The sequence below is a fragment of the Anguilla anguilla genome, chromosome 1 (assembly GCF_013347855.1).
Source record: "Anguilla anguilla isolate fAngAng1 chromosome 1, fAngAng1.pri, whole genome shotgun sequence".
NCBI lineage: Eukaryota > Metazoa > Chordata > Actinopteri > Anguilliformes > Anguillidae > Anguilla > Anguilla anguilla.
This window is the reverse complement of record NC_049201.1, coordinates 46,667,216-46,687,241: the sequence shown is the minus strand read 5'-3', so window position 1 is coordinate 46,687,241 and position 20,026 is coordinate 46,667,216. Positions and strand designations below refer to the sequence as shown.

At 40.2% G+C, this 20,026-nt stretch overlaps 1 protein-coding gene across 5 annotated transcripts in view; it reads right to left on the bottom strand.

Moving 5' to 3' along the window:
* LOC118233107 (F-actin-uncapping protein LRRC16A-like) overlaps window positions 1–18,579 on the bottom strand; it is a 104,795-nt gene extending 86,216 nt beyond the window's left edge. For all 5 annotated transcript variants that reach the window (XM_035428468.1, XM_035428503.1, XM_035428485.1 and 2 more), the window contains exons 1-2: window positions 18,091–18,579; window positions 12,631–12,728 (exon numbers count right to left, since the gene is read on the bottom strand). In XM_035428468.1, coding sequence (XP_035284359.1) covers window positions 12,631–12,728; window positions 18,091–18,130 — 138 coding nt within the window. In that variant the 5' untranslated portion in view covers window positions 18,131–18,579. The remainder of the gene's footprint in view (window positions 1–12,630; window positions 12,729–18,090) is intronic.
* Window positions 18,580–20,026: the final 1,447 nt, after the last annotated feature.

Genomic DNA, 20,026 nt, shown 5'->3' with positions numbered 1-20,026 from the left:
GTGGGGGGGGGGGGGGGCATTGTATAAGGGGGTTAAATTATCAGCAAAAAAAGCTACAAGCTCCAATGACTGAAATACAGAGATAAAGCCAGATATAAATCCTGCATGCATTAGGTGAGCTCATGTGATTTAATCGGAAAAAACCGTCTGCGAAGGTGAACCATCCAAGATGTGTCAATTCCCCAAATCAATAAACCAGGCATCTGAATACTAGACAGCTGTAGCAGTGGTCCTAGCGCACCAGCCAGTCAGCCATTCTACACCAATGCAACATAAGTATGTCAAGGCAAACACACAGCTATACAGACCTAAAACGAAGGAACCATGCATAATAAAAAGGGCTGCAATTCCTACATGGATCACTGGAAGATGTAAAAACCCTTAAATTAATTAGAGCTGATTTAGTCTTTCATTTCCAATCCAATCCATGCTGGAGTACAGTCAAAACAACAAAAATTTTATCACTGTCCAAATACTTATGAACTGCACTGTGTCTGTGCATATACTGAATAGCAGCAATCTATCCTCACAGAGGCTACCTTGTCAGTCATTATATTTAGGGGAAAAGTAAAATTCAAATTTAATTTAAAAACGCGCTTCAATTTTACTAAGACCAGGACAACAAAATCTAATAAGAAAAAAAAAAAAAAAAACTCAAGCCCTTCTTTCAAAGGTGAATTCCCACCACTTCAAAGCATTTCAAAGCATATGCTGCAAGGTGAATATGGAGCGGAAGAGAATGAATTTCCCTGAGTTGAAAAGAATGAAGGTCAGAGCCCTTTGAGAATCCTGCCGGATCAATAGCGGCCTTAAGACTTCAGAGAAGATTGATACTTCTGAGAGGGCAGAGAATGCACATCTCTGTTCCCTGAGCTCGCAAAGATGAGTCTACTGTTCTGAGCACTTGTTTCAAGACTCTTCAGGCTTTAAACTTGACAGTGTTACAAGAATAGTTACACTTCACTAAGCCTACACAGCCTTGGTCAGGGGTCCCCAAACTAATATCCCAAGTTATCTTCAGAACAAAAGGAAATCATGAAAACATTTAGTTTATTTTCTACATTTATAAATTTTGCTACATATTTTCTAATTTCAAAATTTTAATCATGTAATATTCATAATATTCAAAATGTACACATTTTCCATGTACTAGTGTCTATAATGATCCCTGTATTGCAGTCTATAGTGGATGTTGAAAAAGGTTTCAGATTTAACCTTTTTTTTTACGAGGGGGTCCTCAGCCAATGTGCTGTCATTGTCAGGGGCGCGGAGAACTCCTGGCCTAGATCAAAACTGAATTTAACTGGTTACAACAGGTCTTTCATCCAAAAAAAGTAGTAAAGCAACACATTCTTCTAAGCCACAAGTGCAATATGAAATCCAGAAGCAAATGTTAAAAGGGGAAGTGAAATTCCTGACCACAATGGAAAAAATCAAACGATTCAACAGGTGTTTCAGGGTGACGGCTCACCAAATAATAAGAGCAAGCTTAAAAGGCAGAAGTTCAACCTTTAGGCACAACATAAAGTAAGATAATTATTTATTTTTCAGGAAGCAGAGTATAAGAAATGCAATTTTCTATATGAGAAGACACTTGAATGAAAGGGCATTTTCACAATATTAAGCAGAAGTAAAGATTTTTGCTACACATACGCACATAAGGTGAAACTGATGTACCACCAGACAAAAAAGTTGTTTCTTAAGACATTATTTAAACACAGGACTAATGGTGGATGCTTCTCAATCTACAGAGAACTGTTCAGTTTGCATCAAACCCAGCATGGTGCAAAGTCAATCATACATTCTTGTATTGCTCGTTGTGTCCAGGTGTGTGTTTAACTGGAGGCTGCCCTACTTTAAAGTCATCATCACACACCATCCACTACCACACATGACAGAAATAACTGAAAAACACAATGTATAACAGACTCACCATTTCAGGTGGAACATTCCAGGGAATAAGGCTAAATTTCTCAATTTAAATACAAAGAAGATTTGGAATGCCGTACACACTTTTGGACATTGCTGAGATTTAAAGACCTACAAATGCAGCATGTTAGCTGCTACCAGCCATCAAAGCCATTCAACTCAAAAATCCAACCTAGTTCAATATATTACAACAGGTTGATGTCGTCATATATAATTAACAGTGTCAACATGAACTTATCAAAGCAAACAAATAATTAAATAAATAAATAAATAAACCAAATATCTGTAAAGAGCAAAGCTGGATCTGTGGGTCCCCTGGGGGTCATTACAGGTGTGTGGGAGCAGATAAGGATGAGCTTTTCAGTCACTGTCAGAGGATTTGGGTTTAGGCCCAATGAATCACACCTTGTGCTGTGAGCTGCATTGCCCCTCTTAGAGCAGTTGTACACAAGCACACACGCCCCACACATACACTAATACACACACGCACAAATGCGCACCTGCAACCAAAAAAAACACCCGATGTGCGCACACAAACATCATATGTACAAAAACATTGGACCCAATCAAATCAATAGACAAAACATTTAAAAGCATTCTGTGTGGGGTCCAGCATAGTGGCAGGAGATGCTGGGCAGTGCAGTCACAATTTCAAAATCACACTCCACACAACACTGCTGCTATACTGCACAGCACAGCATGGCACCCATGGTACACAGGCCCAGTAAAAACAAGAATGAGCAAAAAAGGCAAATTAATAAATAGTTAATAGCAGTGTGATCACCATCAACATATTTGTGATGTAAACCTCTGTCAAGCCTTATACAAGTGCATTGATAAATCAATATATTCATATTATTTATGCATTCTATATCAGCAATTAATTCTAGTTTGATGAGTCCTGAGCTGGAATTCTCCACCACACTTTCACACATTTCACTGTTTACAACACGCACTTGTGATAAATACTTATATCAAATAAATACTGATTTCATCCTCAACCATTTCATGGCAAATTTGAATGCCCAATACAGACACTGTCAAAGATAAACACTGCAAACATTAAAACATGTTAAAAGAAGTCATTCCCAAATGTTGTATTGTTCTTAAAATCAAGCAATATGTAGCCAAATTAACAACCCTGCTTAATTCAAATGAATTTGTTCTCTGAATTTGTTCTGACATTATCAGAACTCATACGAGCCCACCCAAATGCGTAGACAAAGAAGCGACGAAGTGCTGACATAGTTATGCATTATTAAATTTGATTATTAATACTCATTCATAGTACTCAAGAATTGTGACGTTTTCAAAATTAATACACTACTCCCAAGTGTGGCAGTTGCCTTGAACTATAATGACATTCAAATTCCTACAATAGATGCAGAACACAAGTTATAACCATAACAATTGTTCAATGGAACAAGGGGTCATCCAAAAGAGGATGTGAATCTCTGAATAGCTAGTTCACAAGTAACCAAGGTCAGTATCTGATTAGATGTGTCTACCTCAATGTGGAAGGGGCACTAGGACCCAGCAGAGCAGGACATATGGCAGGCCTGTCAGAGTACTTTGTAAACTCCAGCTTTGCTGTCATGTCAAGGCAAGCAGAGAAAGCCAGTTCAAAAGCATGGCACCAATGTGTGGAATGTTGCAGGAAAAGCCCAATATGCCAGAATACACATCTGACCCCTTATCCACACTTGGTGTTGGCAAATCACAAATACCACTCAGCCAACTTCAGTGAGAATATTACCCAAGTGACAATGCTGTCCAGTAGACCAGAACATCTTCACAATTCATTTTAAAAAGGAGCTTATTTAAATGACTTCAATTAGCTATAAAAAGCGCCAAACTCACGGTGGCATGCAGGCTTTGAAAGGATGAGGTTGAAAGCATAACTGAGCCGCCTTTGAGATTTCACACAGGTTTCACAGGGAGAAAAAAGGTGTCTGCTCCCCCTTTCTATTCCTTTTATCAGTTTCACATGAGAGCCCATCTTCCCCGTCCATGACACAGCTAAAGAGTGATAAGCCTTTTATTATGCAACAAAAGGACCAATTGAAAATATGGACAGTGCAAATGGCCTATTTAGTGTCTATTATTATTTTTCAAAGCTCTCAGTTACACTTCAAGCCACAAGGCTACAGAGTGTGGGCACAGAGAGTCTACCTCTATCTTCTTCAGAAGGAGAAACATGACAAGAGAACTGTACCGAAAATATGTTTTTTTTCAAGCGAGACCATGTGCAGTCGGTGCAAAGTTTGAGGTGGTTATGGGAGTCACAGGAAGGGCTTAGCACAGGGTCTAAGACCAGGAAACATCAGCAGGCTTACTTGGCAGGGTCAAACAGGATGTGAATAAGATCAAGTGTGGGTGCTCTGAACAAGTGCAATTGTATGGGAGAACCACATCATATAATTTTCAGCCAATATACTCGGTTTTCTTTTGATGGGATTTATTACTTGAACATTTATGTCTTTACCTAGTCAGCATAAATTCCGGAAAAATGATGCAAGTCATGTGTTCCACATTCTAAAGGAGGAAATATATTCAGAATACCCTTCCTCCCTAAGAAAAATATACCACAGTAAAGGTCAGCTGCAATGAATTGTAAGTTCCTGCAATGAACTGACCAAAATCTAAAATTAAATTAACCAGGCCAAACCATACGTTCAGTAAGAAAATGTGGATAATGGTGTTCCCCACTAAGTAGCGACAATTCCAAGCAAAAAAAAAAAGACAGTGTGTGTGTCAATCCACACCATACTTTAGAAACCATGGACCTGAGTGTGAATGGTGAATTATAAATAATTTTTCTCTAAAAATTGCTGCATCTATTGCATCTATTCCGAGTTTCCTCTTTCAGAACCATGTTTCAATCAACAAGAAGCCAATATCAGCACCATCCTATAATCAGTCATTTGCATTCAAAGTAAGCTAGGAGGGGGACTCAGCTTTTATGTTGTGAGAGGTTATTTCTACAAGATAATTAGAATGAGAAGGTTAGATGATTTTGTTAGATTTTTTAAACCATTGTTATCATTGCCAAGGGCAGCCATTCAACAACCTCAAACACAAAGACCAGTGCTCATAAACTGAAAACAAGCTCCAGAAAATATCTGTCTTTTGAGTATAATTGTGTAATTTACTGAGATATTGAAATGGTAAACCCTCATTACCAAAATCTGTGATGTTATGAACAAATTTGAAGAATTAAAGATGTTTTTAAGGATGAACAGACAGGCAGACATAATAAAAAATAAAGGTGTCAGTAAACAATAAGGTGTTAGCTTCTGAACGTGACCAGCAGATCTCAACTGCGGATGAAATAAACCGCCCCAGCTGATGCACGCTACCGCCGCTTTTGAAATGGAACAGACAAAGAGCCAGAGTAAAGAAGGCGAGACCTGCTAGACACGGTGTCCCTGTGTTTCACGGAGAAGCTAACACAAACCGCTGCAGACACACCTCCTTGTTCCGTGGTGTGCTTTGTTTATGCCGAGATTCAAAGGAAGCGAACAAGCCAAGCTAATAGTCAGGATTTAATTGCTGGGCCCACTGCCATTTCCTCAAGGAAAGAAAGAGCAAAACAGCACAGCACATGAAAGGCAAAACAAATAGGATTGTTCACGGTTGTTCTCCGAGACTGGTCGGTAAACATAGGCGCTTTCCCTCCCCCTCAGTGTGCTATACCATTAACCAAACAAAGCGCAGACTTGTGTAAACACTTCATAGAAATACAGGAGACCTCGAGGTCGGGGTCACTGCCACGGCCTTAACCTCGCACTTCTCGTGACCTTCTTTCACCCATGTAGCAATTACCTGCTCATAATGAACAGAAGTGTGAACGCTAGTTATGGATGCAACCGTGGTTCTATGAATTCTGGATGACCACCAGAGGTGGTGCATAAGCCCTGGATGACAAATACCAACAAGGTCACAAGTAAGAGGACATGGGACATTGGCATGGGACTAGTATTACCTGGGGACCTCTAGTAACTTGTAATAATTGCGGAGGTCGTCTGTGATCTTAATCCTGTGCGAATCTGCCATGTCCGTAATTTGTAAAGTAAAAATTCCACCGCAAATTACCTACCATATTTCACCAAACACAGAGGTCATGTGATAATATTAGTCCTGTGCGAATCAGCATCTCGGTGATTTTGGGTCCTACTGTTACGCAGAGCAGAGCCTTGACATTTGCAATCATACCCGGGGGGATAATATCAGTAAATTCGAGTAAAATACAGACTTTGCTTATCCGGTGTGAATGCGCCGCACAAAACACAGACGTGGGGGGGTAATTTCAAAATCACGAGGTCCCCAGGTAAAACTAGTCCCGTGCGAATAGGGCTAAAGGTGCACTGGCAGAATCTCAGACCCCATCACATGCAGGGAAGCGATGTTGACCTTCTAGAACCTTCTAGAACAAAATGCACATGGCAAAGTACAGGTATCCACTGCACAGAATTTGAAACAGAGAAACACCCCTTAAGGCTGCCAAAGATGTAGAAATGAGACTGGTAGAGTGCCACTTCACCACACCTGAAGGGGGGCGGTTAGCATGTGCATAAGCCAGGGTGATAACCTCCACAATCCAATGTAACAGCAGCAGCTTTGTCAGTTTTTCACTCGCTCTCTTAGTTGTCGTAATGGCCAGGAGAAATTCCATCTTAAATGACAGCCACTTAAGCTCAGCTTCCATCAGTGGTTCGTATGGAGGCGAGCAGGGAGCCTCAACCACTATGGGCAAATCACAAGGAGAGCTATGGGACAGCTTGGAAGGGCACAGCCATCTTGCCCCTTTCAGAAATTTACTAATGAGGTTGTTGGCCCCAAGCGAGTGAATGTTAATGGGAGTATGTGGAGCAGAAATAGCAGCCATATAGACCTTAAATATGGATGCTAACTTGCCTTCATGAAGGAGGTGTTGAAGAAAATGCACTATTGGGACTCCATACTGTATCGGATTTACAACCTGGTTCACACTACAAACAGAAAAACAATTCCAGCGGGATGCATACAGCACCCTGGTAGAAAGGGCCTTAGTATGCAATGTTGTCCTTAGCACTGATCACAAGGCTACCAGCAGGGTGTTGGGTTCTTCAGTGGCCACACCCATAGCTGCAGACAATCTGGGTCTGAATGTCATATCTGAGGAAGTAGGTCCTGTCTGGGGGGCAGCCATAATGATGGTTCCACCAACATTGAGAGTCATGGTCTGGCTGGGGGTCTACTAAAAGGATTCTGTGCAGTTTTGAAAAGAAGGTAACTATGCCTATTTGCATCACCAACGTCATCGACAAGACACTAAAACCAGTGTACTTTTGTCTTTAAAAAAGCGTTCCATCGGATCAACATCGTCCGTCTATTCTGGAGATTTCATGCAAGTCAGTACTTCTCAGTCCAGGAACTGACTAGCTCAGTTGTTGTGCCAGTAGCAAATTGCATAGCTCAAAGCAATTTTATCCAATGCATCTTTCCTTGACAGTGAAAAATCAGATCTACTTACAGTATATACAGAAACAAACTGCTTAAATGAGCAGAACCGCCAATAACGATAAGTTACTTAAGTTCCATTCTAGGTGTAATCATAGGTGCTTGTCCAACATGCCTCGTCAGGGATAATTTATTGAAACACAATGTAAATTTAAAACATCTGCACATTTTACCAAAAAATGGCTTCATAAAAAAAAAAAACCAAACCGTTCTCTGCCTTTATCTTGGCATGCACCTTGACAGTGGCGCTTTGTCTTTTTCTAGCTCACATGGTGCGTATCCCCCTGGCCCCTCTGCTCCCTGGACTATGCTATACACTAATAGTATTCCATATCAGACCATGGGGCATGTCATTGCTCTGAAAAACAGTGACATATTAATTTTATTTTAGTAATTTTATCATTTCTCTTTTTTTCTAATATTCTATTTTATTTAACCTTATTAGATACTCTGTTTTACTCCATATTCCTTTCCATTTGAAGTTTGTTTTTATTATATTGTCTGGTATGCTTGCTACATTTCTTATTTCTAATTTTTTGCAAAACACTACTTAAATGTGCCACAGATCATAGCCAGTTCAAAGAAAACAATAATAAACACGTGCAGAAAGGGACACAGTGATTTGGCTTGGAAACGAAGGTGCCTAGCCCTACTGTTCTTCCCTTGACAGTTATAACATGGAAACTCAGTTTTCCAGTCACAGTCATCACCTGAATGAATGTACCCTGTTAGCCATCCATACTCATTCTTACTCCTTATTACTTGGTTAATACTGTCCCCATTTCTTCCATACCAGTTTGCTTCCAGTGTCAAATTAATAATAATAATAATAATAATAATAATAATAATAATAATTCCTTTGTCACACCGGTTCCCTTTTTTCCCTTCACTTGCATATTGTACTGCTCCTTGAGACCCGGTAAACCCCATTCACCATCACTTTGAAAACAGTACAATAACTAACTGAAAAATGACCCAGTAATAAGGCATGCATTTAACCCAGGCCTTAAGGAGGGAGGTTGGAAATCAACACCCTTGTCTCCGTCTCATCGAGGTTTAGGAATGCGTTCCTTCCAGAGAGCTGTATGTCCTTGCGTAAGACACTTATGAGCGCATTCACCCTAAAGCTCTGTACAGCAGCCTGCCTGGTAGCCCCAGGGACTGAAATCTATAGCCCCATGGCCTGAACGGATCGGTCATCTCACTGCAAACTAAAGAATTGATATATTCCTGTCATTTCTTCTGATAAGAGGTTTTTTATTGATCTGTCTGTCATTTATGATTTATTTTTCATTCACCACACACAGAGGGAACGTTTATCTCCCAAATTACTTAAAGAATACCGTAAAGTCTTTATAAAGGCAGGGCAGCAACTCCAGAATGTTAAAAAATAATCTCCTATTCTGAATGAAAGTCTAGTGCAATGTAATGTTTAAAAGGTGTTGCACAAAGCTAAGAATTACGCAGTAATGCTGAAATGATAGGCCATCAAAAAATGAATGCTTCAGGGGAGGGTGATGGAATGACATGGTAGCCATCTGATCATAATAATACTGATATTTACTGATATCCAGATGATAGATTCCTGAGCTTGAAGCACAGCTCCCACTAAGTAGCAGTCAGAAGGGCACTACTGGCATGTGTTTTGCTCTACCACTACCTGCACAAATATTTTCTTACATCTTGAACAGCAAAAACTTTGAACCAAAATTTTTCCATTCAGCAACAGAGGCAGAAACGACATTGAAGATATTGAATCAGTACAGGAAACCAAGCCTTGGTTTTCCCCAAATATTTTGCCACTTTTTTAAACACTTTGCAGGGGAAAAAACACAGAAAAACTCTTAGAATCAGATAAGCATGCAAAAACAGCTTGCTAACTGTAATTGCAGCCAATACCAACATCCACAGTCAAATGTGGTCCTACATAGTATCACGGCTGGTTCACGGTTAGAGACTACAAAAAACTGGGATATGGCTTTAGATGAATTACAGACAAAAGCAAAAATCGAAAGAAAAATCAGATAAGAACATCTCTGTAAAGAGGAATGACCCAAACAACTTCAGCCTATTCCCAGTGCCTAATGTGTGACTAATATTCCCAAGGTTCAAGGCACAACAAACCTTGGCATTGCCCTGGGTTGTAGGGATTCAATTACAAAGATTTTGCCTGTATCACTGTGTGAAAACACAGTCCACTGGCTCCATTGGTCACGCAAACATAAAGCCGTGAGGTAATGTCTCACCCCACAGTGGAGGTCCTCCGATTTTGCCTCAGATTATTGGCCTCATAATGACAGTGATCTCTCACTTTCATTACTGCTGCACATACAAGTTTAATATAGTTTATCATGACCATGATCTGTACTTGTACAGCTGGGAATGTTTTCAAATATTAATAGGGCTGTCCACCGCATTACTGGGAATCCAATGGTAGTTTTGAGGTTTTTCATACTGCACCGCATAGTCAGAATACTGTGTATTCAACAGTCTATACCTACTATTGTACTCAAATGCAGCTTTAATGAATAAAATAAAATAATGTATACTTAGGTCATGTTAACAAGAAATAGCCTACTACATTTGGGGTGCTGGCCTATATTTGCAAACTTTTACTAATGGTAAGTTCATACTGTGCTGCTTAAGGGATTGGAATTCTTACTGCAGCTGACACCTGACATCATTCTGAGCACATCCATTTGCTGCAATATTACAAACTGTAGGTTATCTCTTGTTATTACCTCTTGACATATTAAATGCATAAATATGCAGGAACGTTTGCCTTGCTGTGGTCCTGTGTTTACAATGAAAGAAGTCTCCTCTGTCCTCAACACCACCCACTCAACTCTGTGTTCATTTATCTGTTTTTCCCACGGCGCGCAGGACCTGCCGCCATGGGCTATGCATGGCAAATTGTGGTCACTCACTCACTCACTGCCAGACAACCTTTGGGAGACGTATTGTGGGACACATGCGCAGGTGGTGCCAGCTAAAATGTGTCTGCGGAAGTGAGTCGCGCCGTGGGTCTGGACGGTTCCGTGCTTGTTATTTTTATATCTCTGTCACCATCATCTGTTTTCAATAGCTGTCACCAGCGAGGAAAAGCAATTGCAAGGTTGATCCTGGTTTTTAAACAAGCAGCTTCTTGTTTTGGTTGGCTGTGGGCCATTTGTGCTTCTTCTACTTACTACAAATATGTAAATGCTTTATGGAGCTACAGTGGCACTGACCCATAAAGCACATATCTATGTTCCCAATGAGGGCTTTAGTAATTGTAGCAATTTTGAAATCTCTAAACGGGAGCTGTGATTTCAGTGAATTTTTGAATATTTGTAAAATAATTTTTGTCGCGATATATCACCCATCCCTAAGTAGAGATGTTTGCTATTCAAAATAACATTCCTCCCGGTACAGGAATCATTTCAAAAACTGTTATAATCATAATAATCTACGCCCAGTTTAATGTTCTACAACACATCCATTTAAGAGCACCCTCGACTGACTACCACACTGACTGAATAATGGCAAGCACTGATATTGCCCACAGCCTCTAAAATGTTTGTGCCGACCTCAGAAAAATGGCTGTTGAGTGGTCATTCATCAATGTCTCCAGTTTGAGCAGTCACCATTAGTTCTTGTATGTGATACACGGTGGAAACAAAAAACAGAACAAACTGTCACACATGATTTAAAATCAACAGGTCACTGCTGCCACAGTCATTTCTGTGGGTCTCACCCCCTTCAGCACTGATTTGGCGCTAATCTGCTGGTTCAGCCCCCACCAAGGTCTCACTTCAGCCCTGGCTATTAGAAGGCTCAGTGTAGGAGCTCAGGCAATCACCCTCTCTCCTTTCATTTTACATTTTACTCCACCGTGTGAGGAAGCCTCATAGAGACTCACTCTCTGTCCCTCAAAAAAGACACGCCACTGCAAATTCACATATGCTGACTGTCCGTCTAACCAAAGCGTAGCCAATGACGTACTTTACCAGCAACACTGCACAACAGAAATGAGAAGTGTAACAATACATCTGTCATTAGTTGTGGACCACTGAACTTGATACTTACAGAAATCACAGAAAAAACACAGGTAACAAGGTTAAGGGATCCATTTGCAACAGTCAACAACAGTTATTGTTTAACTCAATTTCAAATTTTTTTACTTTTTAATTGTATTTCTCCATATCAATTATATAACAGCTGAACTGGCCCCATACAGGCCACAGACTCCCATCACATGTTTAATAATTTAATCATGTAGTGCGAATCAGGCATTTCTAACTACTTAGAGAGGCAGGAGAAATTGTGCTGAAACCAGAGCACCTTGTTTTTTATAGGTGTGCATCAAAGGTAAGTGACTGATACATCCTACATACATTCACGCATGCAGTTATAGATGCAGTGCCTCACTGATTTAACTGTTGAATACAATTAACTACTACCATACCCAACACCTAGAAACACACAGAGGCGATTTCCACAAATATCCTGAGTTTTCACCTCATTCAAAGGAATGATAGTATGCATTTTTTATAACTGGAAATCAATTATTCAATACAAAACTTGTGTAATGCTCACTGAGACGCATTTGAAAAAAAAACTGTTTACTAGGCCTTATTATCTCCAAAGTACAAGAACTTTGAGCAAAACTAATCACAGCTTAATGTCAAGTTCCTCCACACCATTGTTGTTATGTCATAACCAAACGGCTCTCCACCCATGTGGAAAGAAGCCATTTTCCTTACTACAGGATTCATCTGAATTGTCCTATTAAGCAATCTCCCCCCTCCAAAAAGAACCTCCAGTGACATTTCAAATTCAACAGCACTCGCTGCTTTGCAGTGCGAGGGCTCTACGCATTTTTAAGCCACCCTGCCGTGCATGTTAAACACCGACCATGAAAGCCTTGACAAAACTAACATTCATTCGACAAGACAGGAGAGAACAGGGCAAAGGGAGGGAGGGACACAGAGAGGGAGAGAACAGGGCAAAGGGGGAGGGAGGGACAGAGAGGGATAGAGAACAGGGCAAAGGGAGGGAGGGAGGGAAGGACAGAGAGAGGTAGAGAACAGGGCAAAGGGAGAGAGGGAGGGAGATAGCAGGGCAAAGAGAAAGAGCTGGTGAGATCGAAAGACAAAAAAAAGAGACAGTGACAAAATTTGACTAAACATATCATAAAATGTCTCACACAAAACTCACCAGCACTCTGTTTTCCACCTTGTCCCCTTTGACTTCCAGTTTAACTTTCTTCTTGACGGAGAGTTTGATCTTCCGACCCACGGCATCTTTCACGCTCTCTGGTAGGGAAAAAGTAGATGAATGTAAATGCAAAAGAAAACAATGTCGACTGTCAGTCGGCTCAAGTGTACTAATTAAAACAGTGTACAACACACGGAAGAATCTCTGTGGCTTTGTGCTTAATTATTGATGCGTTTTATAGAACTCTTTGTGCTGAACTCATTCTACGATTTACAAAAAAAAAATGCTGAACTTAGCAACCTCCCAATTAAATAATGCATTTCTTGCATGACACATGCACTCAATCAATATGGAAGTAGGCAATATCTTGAAGGTCATTTTCATTTCCTATAGACTGAAAATGTAACACATATCACCTGCAGGCTCCATGTTCCTGTTCAAACCTTTTTTTTAAGTTTTACTAAGCTTTCCTCCAGCAGTGTTTTTCTCCATTGGGTTTACATCTGGAATAACTAGGTCATTTCTGCTTTTTAGTGCTGCAATCTTTATTTCAGAGTCTGTGTTTACTGAGATCTCACACAAACAAACAGCGCACTAACCCGCAAATTCTGCAAGATCTCCTCACTCAACCTGTTGCTACTTCTCCCAGGAAACCTGCTTGTGTTTGTTTTTAAGTTGCACCAACTCAGTGCACAGCTAATGAGTCTTTACAGAACGAGTGAAGAACTTCAGTTAAAGTGCAACCTAAAAGAAGACCAATCCAAACCATCAACACTATCTTCTGTGAGGACAACAACAACAGGCATCATAATCTACTGAACTTGCTGTCTTGATTTTACTTTGTCAGGGACCACTGGACAGTGATTAGCATTTGATGTGCTGCACCAGATTTAACAAAGGCTAGATTGGTCAGATTACAATCATACAAATACAACACAATGGTTGAGAAACAATAGAAAGTGTAAAGACATACTGCAGAAAGTATGCAGCAATGGCAACAATACCAACCAAGAGACAACATGGTTTAGAAAACCACATGCACCACAGGTGAAAGCAACATGTGCCTCTTTGGATTTCATGTCAAAAGGCAAGTATTTGTTCTTAGTCCATAAAACCTCTCATTTTAAAACACTCAAAAGTACTGGTTCCAAATGAGGACAGAGACTCACTAGGTCTATTGAGAGTTAATAATGTGACAGAAATGTACACATAATCAGGTTTGCTAGTACTTACACAGACATTTAAATGGATAAGACTAAATATCGCACCCCTTATTTACACAAAGTTGGTACGGGATCTAGACTTCTGTCCAGAGCATTGAATATTTAATTCCACGGAGGAGCACTATCATTGTTCCCTGAACACTACAGAACGATTTAACTTGAGCATACCCAACATGAATGTGTTTAATGTAATGCCAGACACCTTTTATAATTTGCCCTGAGTGACTGCACAGTAAAACAAATAGACATTTTGCACATCTTAGATTATGAATATTGCATATTACTGCACGTTATTGAATTAGCCACTGTGAAACTAAAAAATATACATTTCAAATTATTCTAACTGGTGGTTCTCTCCCGCCCGCAGCTTGAAGACAATAGCAAAGTTGTTTCTGGTGGCTTGCCTCTTAACACACACATACAGTACACACACACAGAGAAGCACACGCACACACACACAAGCATACAGACTGACAGACACATTTACACAGACACATTCACAGACATACTCAAGCAAACAAACACAGAGACGGATACACACACACTCACACACACATACATTACAGGTGACAGCCTTGTAGGGTTTTCTGTGGGCTTGGAGGGAACAATGGGGACTCTCTTCTTGGGTCTCGCTGGCCTTGCTACAGTGGACCAGCCAAACAATGGAGCTGCTTTCCCTTCCTCATTGGCTTGCACATTATGCAGCTGATTGGTTCTTGTTAACACTTACTGTACAGTAAGAGCATGCTCGGGAAACCACAATCACTACACACACCACCTCTATGGACATCTTTCCCCCTTTCCAACACAACTGGTTTATGCTAATATGGCAGCAGTCCAAAGACAGACTTTGGTTTGTAGCGCAACATAAATTGTGGGAAAAAAGCATTGGAAATCTGCTGAAATATGTCATCAACATTGACTTTATAAACTGTTGTACTTGATATAACCAGTTTTGGTGCTATCTTTCTTAATGAATTCTTCTGTCCTCTCATTTTACAGATTAGTTGTTTTCCCATCCATAGTTAGTTCTCTGGTCTTCATGATGATGTATGCCTCTGACTCCAAATGAAACCTCCACAGATGAAAATAAAGGCTACAAGCAAGACTAGACACTCAATGTTCTTTTATGCATCTGAAGGATAAATCTGGGTTTGGTAGAATGCACTGTGCCAAATGTAAAGTTTGGTGGAGGAGGAATATTGGTCTGGGGCTATCTTTCATGGTTTGGGCTAGGCTCTTTAGTTCCAGTGAAGGGAAATCTTAATGCTACAACAACGACATTGAAGAGAATTGTGTGTTTCCAACTTTGTGGAAACGGTATCATGTTTCAGCATGACAAAACCCCAGTCCAAAAAGCAAGGTCCATAAAAAAATTGGCCTTAGGAGCTGCCAGGCCTTATGCCCAACATCAGTGTGATATGGTGCGATGTTCAGGTGTCCAAATACTTCTGGATGTGTAGTCTAGGCTATATCAGTCTGGAAATGCTTATAAAGCCATTCCTAAGGCTCCGGGACTCAACTGACCCACACTGAGAGGCATTATTTCCGAACAGAGAACACTTAGAGCAGTGGTGATTCTTCCCAGGAGTGACCGGCCTGCCAATGTTTCTCCAAGGATGCAATGAAAACTTATACAGGGAGTCAAAAAAATCCCAGAAACCCATTTAAAAACTGCAGGCCTCTCTAGCCTCAGCTAACGTTAGTGTTCATGCCTTCACAAAAAGAAAAATACTGGGAAAAAATGGGATTCGTGCAAGAGTAGCAAGGTAGAAACCTCTATGAACCAAGAAAAACATCAATGCTCGTCTAATATTTTTTTGGACAACACTGGTCCCATTACGTTGGCATGTGGCAAATGAAGTATTTCACAGTAAGAATATCATACCAAAAGTCACATGGTGGTGGTAGTGTGATGGTGTGGGAATATTTTGTTGCTTCGGGACCTGGACGACTTGCATTTTGTGATGGAACCATAAATTTTGCTCTGTACCAGAAAATTCTTAAGGACAATGCCAGGTCATCTGTCCATGAGCTGAAGCTGAAGCATAATTGGGTTATGCAGAAGACAATGATCCAAAACACAAATTCCATATCAGAATGGCGGAACAGAGACAAAATTAAAGTTTTTGAGTGGCCTTGTCAAAGGTTTGACTTGTACCCAATAAAGATGCTGTGGCAGGACATGAAATAAGCTGTTAATGCTCAAAAACCTACCAACCTGTCTGAGCCGTTCTGCAAAGAAGAATTTTAAAAAAATTCCTCCACAACGATGGAACGGTGAAAGGCTGATATCAAATTATAGGAAGCGTTTGGTTGTAGTTATTGCTGCTAAAGGTGTTGCAACCAGTAATTAAAAGCAAAGGGGGAAATTACTTTTTCAAATGGGTGATATGGGTGTTTTATAACTTTTTTCATTTAATGTGTTTTCTGTTTACTAAGGTGCACTTTGTCTAATGTCACATTTTGCCTAAAGATCTGAAAACACTCAGTGTGACAAATATGCAATAATAAAGGAAATCAGGAAGGAGGGAAATATATGTATATGCAAGGAAATAAAAGCTGTAAATACCAAGAAATAAAAGCTGGTTTTTTGTACTTGTGTCGGTTATAATCTCAAATCCAAATGCCTTAAAATTATAGCAAAAATAATTTCACTCTACCCTTGCCATACTTTTGGAGGGCACTGTATATTTTGGCTAGTAAAAATTCAGAATGGTCAATGAATTCAGTCATCTCAAAGAAAAAAATCCCAAAAAACTATTTTCAGACACAGTCAGTTTTTTAAATAGGGTCTGAGGTAATCCAGGGAAAGGAGGATGATCATGCTTTGAAAATCCACCATCTCTAACCACTGTCAAAAATTAAAATCAATATTTGCATAATTAAGGAACTGTTTAATAATAGCCTACATGGATCCACACATTGCATCCACATAAGACTACAAACCATTTGTATTTTCAAATATTTTCAAAGAATAGCCTAATAAACAACCACAGTTCTAGTATGGTTATCTTATTACACTGAAAGTGTCTGTGAATGTAAGCTCATATTGCACAAAAATCACTGTCACTTCACAGGTGTGAAGAATGCAGTCGGCTTTGTGGTGGCAAACCGAGGCAGAACTCACTCAGCTGCCGTCTTCTTTAACAAGTCTTGTTGAAATATTTCCATTAGGAAATGCATAGTCAGACATATAACTAAGGAACCAAAGCATTACACAAAAACAATTGAGCCATAAAATGTGAACAAGTTATGCTTAAATAGAAAACTCAAAACCGAAGATTTTTTCTTCACGGGTATACAGATGTGGGCTACATGCCTGATGTAGAATTGTATCATTCTGGAGAACTGCATCCATCTAATATGAAAAAAAAAACTATTGTTTTCTTCTCCAAATAATCTGACTCCCAAAACGAAAACACAGGTGCATCCCATCCACTAAACGCTCAGGTTATACGTCCCTCCGCTCAGAGTTCAACTGCCCTACTGCACTGTTAGCACGGCCAAAATAATACCCATGGCTATGCCACATATTTCACAATATGGAAATACGCTTCTATTCGTATAAAGGTGCACATTTAAAACTGTTAGTAGGTAATGAAACGAGGTGGGTCAGAGATATTCTTAATAGCTATACAATGAGAGTGCTGATATGGCGTAACCTGCACGAGACTAATATTGGTTTTGCCGAAATTCTCCAAGTTATAAATAACAGAACTTCTCGAAGAATTAGATCCTCCACAACTCTGAGTAGATGCCATACTAAGTCGTTCCCGAAATTGTAATTACTTCCATCTATCCGGTATAATGCAACATCAAGATTTCCAGATGAGATAACAGCGACCCGTTGAGTCTTTAGTGCCCCATATATTGACATGCATACGTGTATTAAAACCAATAATTCTCAGAGATGACAGCCACTTTATCATTTGTCAACTCAAGAAAGGGTTTTAGGCTATAGCAATACACATTCTGTCCCTTTAAGCTAAGTACCATCCAGCAAGAACGTGCAGTGTAGCCACAATACCTTACACCAGCACGCACAAATCGCCAAGCATGCTTTGTTCGCGAAATTCGTAGCCTACCAATTCAAACTCAGTAGCCTACCAAAGTAGTACAGAATATCAACTGCATACCCGTTACCGACAAAAGACACTTGGCTCAGTGTAGTTTCATTTTTTTTTTTTTTCATACAAAATGTAAAACCGCTGTTTTACAAGGTTGGTTATCTTACCAAGCAGTTCCTTCGGAATATCCGATATTTCTTCGCTCATTATTGCAGATTTGTGTCGATGATTACATCCAAACGGAAAGCCTCCAGGAAGCAAAGACAAATGAAGACTAACTATAGCCTAATAAAAAATAATAGTGAGTGCATAAATGGGGAAAGCACTCAGGTCCTTTGATATCAGGTGCCGTTCCAAATGCCTGGTTACATGTTTCGTTCCCTTCGAGATGTCGGTCGGCGCATCTCCCTCTACTTTCGGTCCTCTTGTGATGAGCAGGACTGAAGAAATCATAGGCTACATTGAGCAATACCCTGGCGGAAGAAAAGATTCCACTCAATCATGAGTAAAGGGAATGGCTAAGGTTGGGCTCACCTCGCGAGAATGAGCCACCGTAACAATCACACCAAATTGCATCTAGTCCAGCCCTGAACAGCACTAACATCAAGCTACCGTTGAAGAGGACCCCCCTCCTCACATGACATCCGCTGAACAGCAAATTACCTAGCGGTATTCACAGGCCGCAGGCTGCTAAACAGGGAATAGGGGACATCTGGTGGTGCTCCTTGAAGCATCACATAAAAATGTGTACACAATGGTACTGATTTTTAAAAATAATCATTTCAGTATCAAACAAACGTGAATAAATTGTCTTTAAGATTGGATATGTTTTAGGCGCAACCTAGTAGGCTAGTCTAGCAGAAGAAATTAATTCCCATGTACCCGCATGGCATTTTTTGTAACCTGTTTTTTGTGACCCTAATGGTGTCTAGTTTATAGTGATTGCGGCCAAGTTACAAAATGACGCGAGTTAATTTACGGGCGAATGAGTAGGCCTACGTTATATTCGGTTGGCGCATATGCTACCTCGCAAGTAAAGTCCAAATACCCTCTTTTCAAAAGGCAAATTGTATATCCCAACTTGACTACCACATTATACTTATAATGTGTTTTCAAAACAATAAAAACAGAGCGTGGCCGATTCTTGCCTCGGGGTCCAAACTTGCCTCTGGCTACGAACACAGACAAAAAGAGATACTTCCATATAAGAAAGGTCTAGTCAATTTGTATTGTGTAAACAATATAGTTTAAATACGTTGTTTATTGATTTACTAAATGAAACATGCATCACATGCTTAACTGAATTAAATAACATGTATGAAGTTGTAGGGAAGGGCTACACAAGCATTTACTGTACATTTGGTTACAACTTGGCTGGGAGACATCTGAGGGAAACAAAGTCTTTGCTGGAAAAGTTCTCAGTGGTCCAGTATGGGGCACTCGTCCCTCTGGACAAAACAGAAAATCCCATGCCTCAGCACAGGGAAGGGGGCAGTGGTCTGGTAAGTATTTCACGAAGCAAGATTACTGAGTTAGCTGGATTACCATGCTGAGTAAAACCTGGAACAGCTCTTTTTACTTCAGTCCATGTTCCAGATTTGGGAGGGTTCTGGGTTTTAGTGCAGTTATCCAGCTAACTCAGTAATCCTGCTTTGTGAAACAGGGACCTGTACAATGTGCAATCCTGCGGATGAGACGCTAAACCAGCTATCTTCTTTCCTGGTCCTGTAGAGCCACTGGGTCTGATAGTTTTTGGTTTTGTCTTAATATATCAGAAACCAATTCAGACCCAAGAAATCAGGGTAATCAACTGCTTTAATCGATCAATTAAGTGCTGAGTAACAACAAAAATCAGCAGACCCTGTGGCTCTCCACGACCAGGAATGAAGATCACTGCGTTAAACCAAGGTCATGACTCACTGTGGTAATTAAAATTCCAGTGGCACTTCACTCACGGTACTTATTCAGAACTCTGACTGTGTCCTGCAACAAATGCATCCTTCCTTCCCCTTGTCTCCTTATGACCTGGAATGGGCTAACTGGCTACAATGACAGGGAACATTCCACTTGTTTAATGAACAAAGGAAGCATCATCTGTCCTCA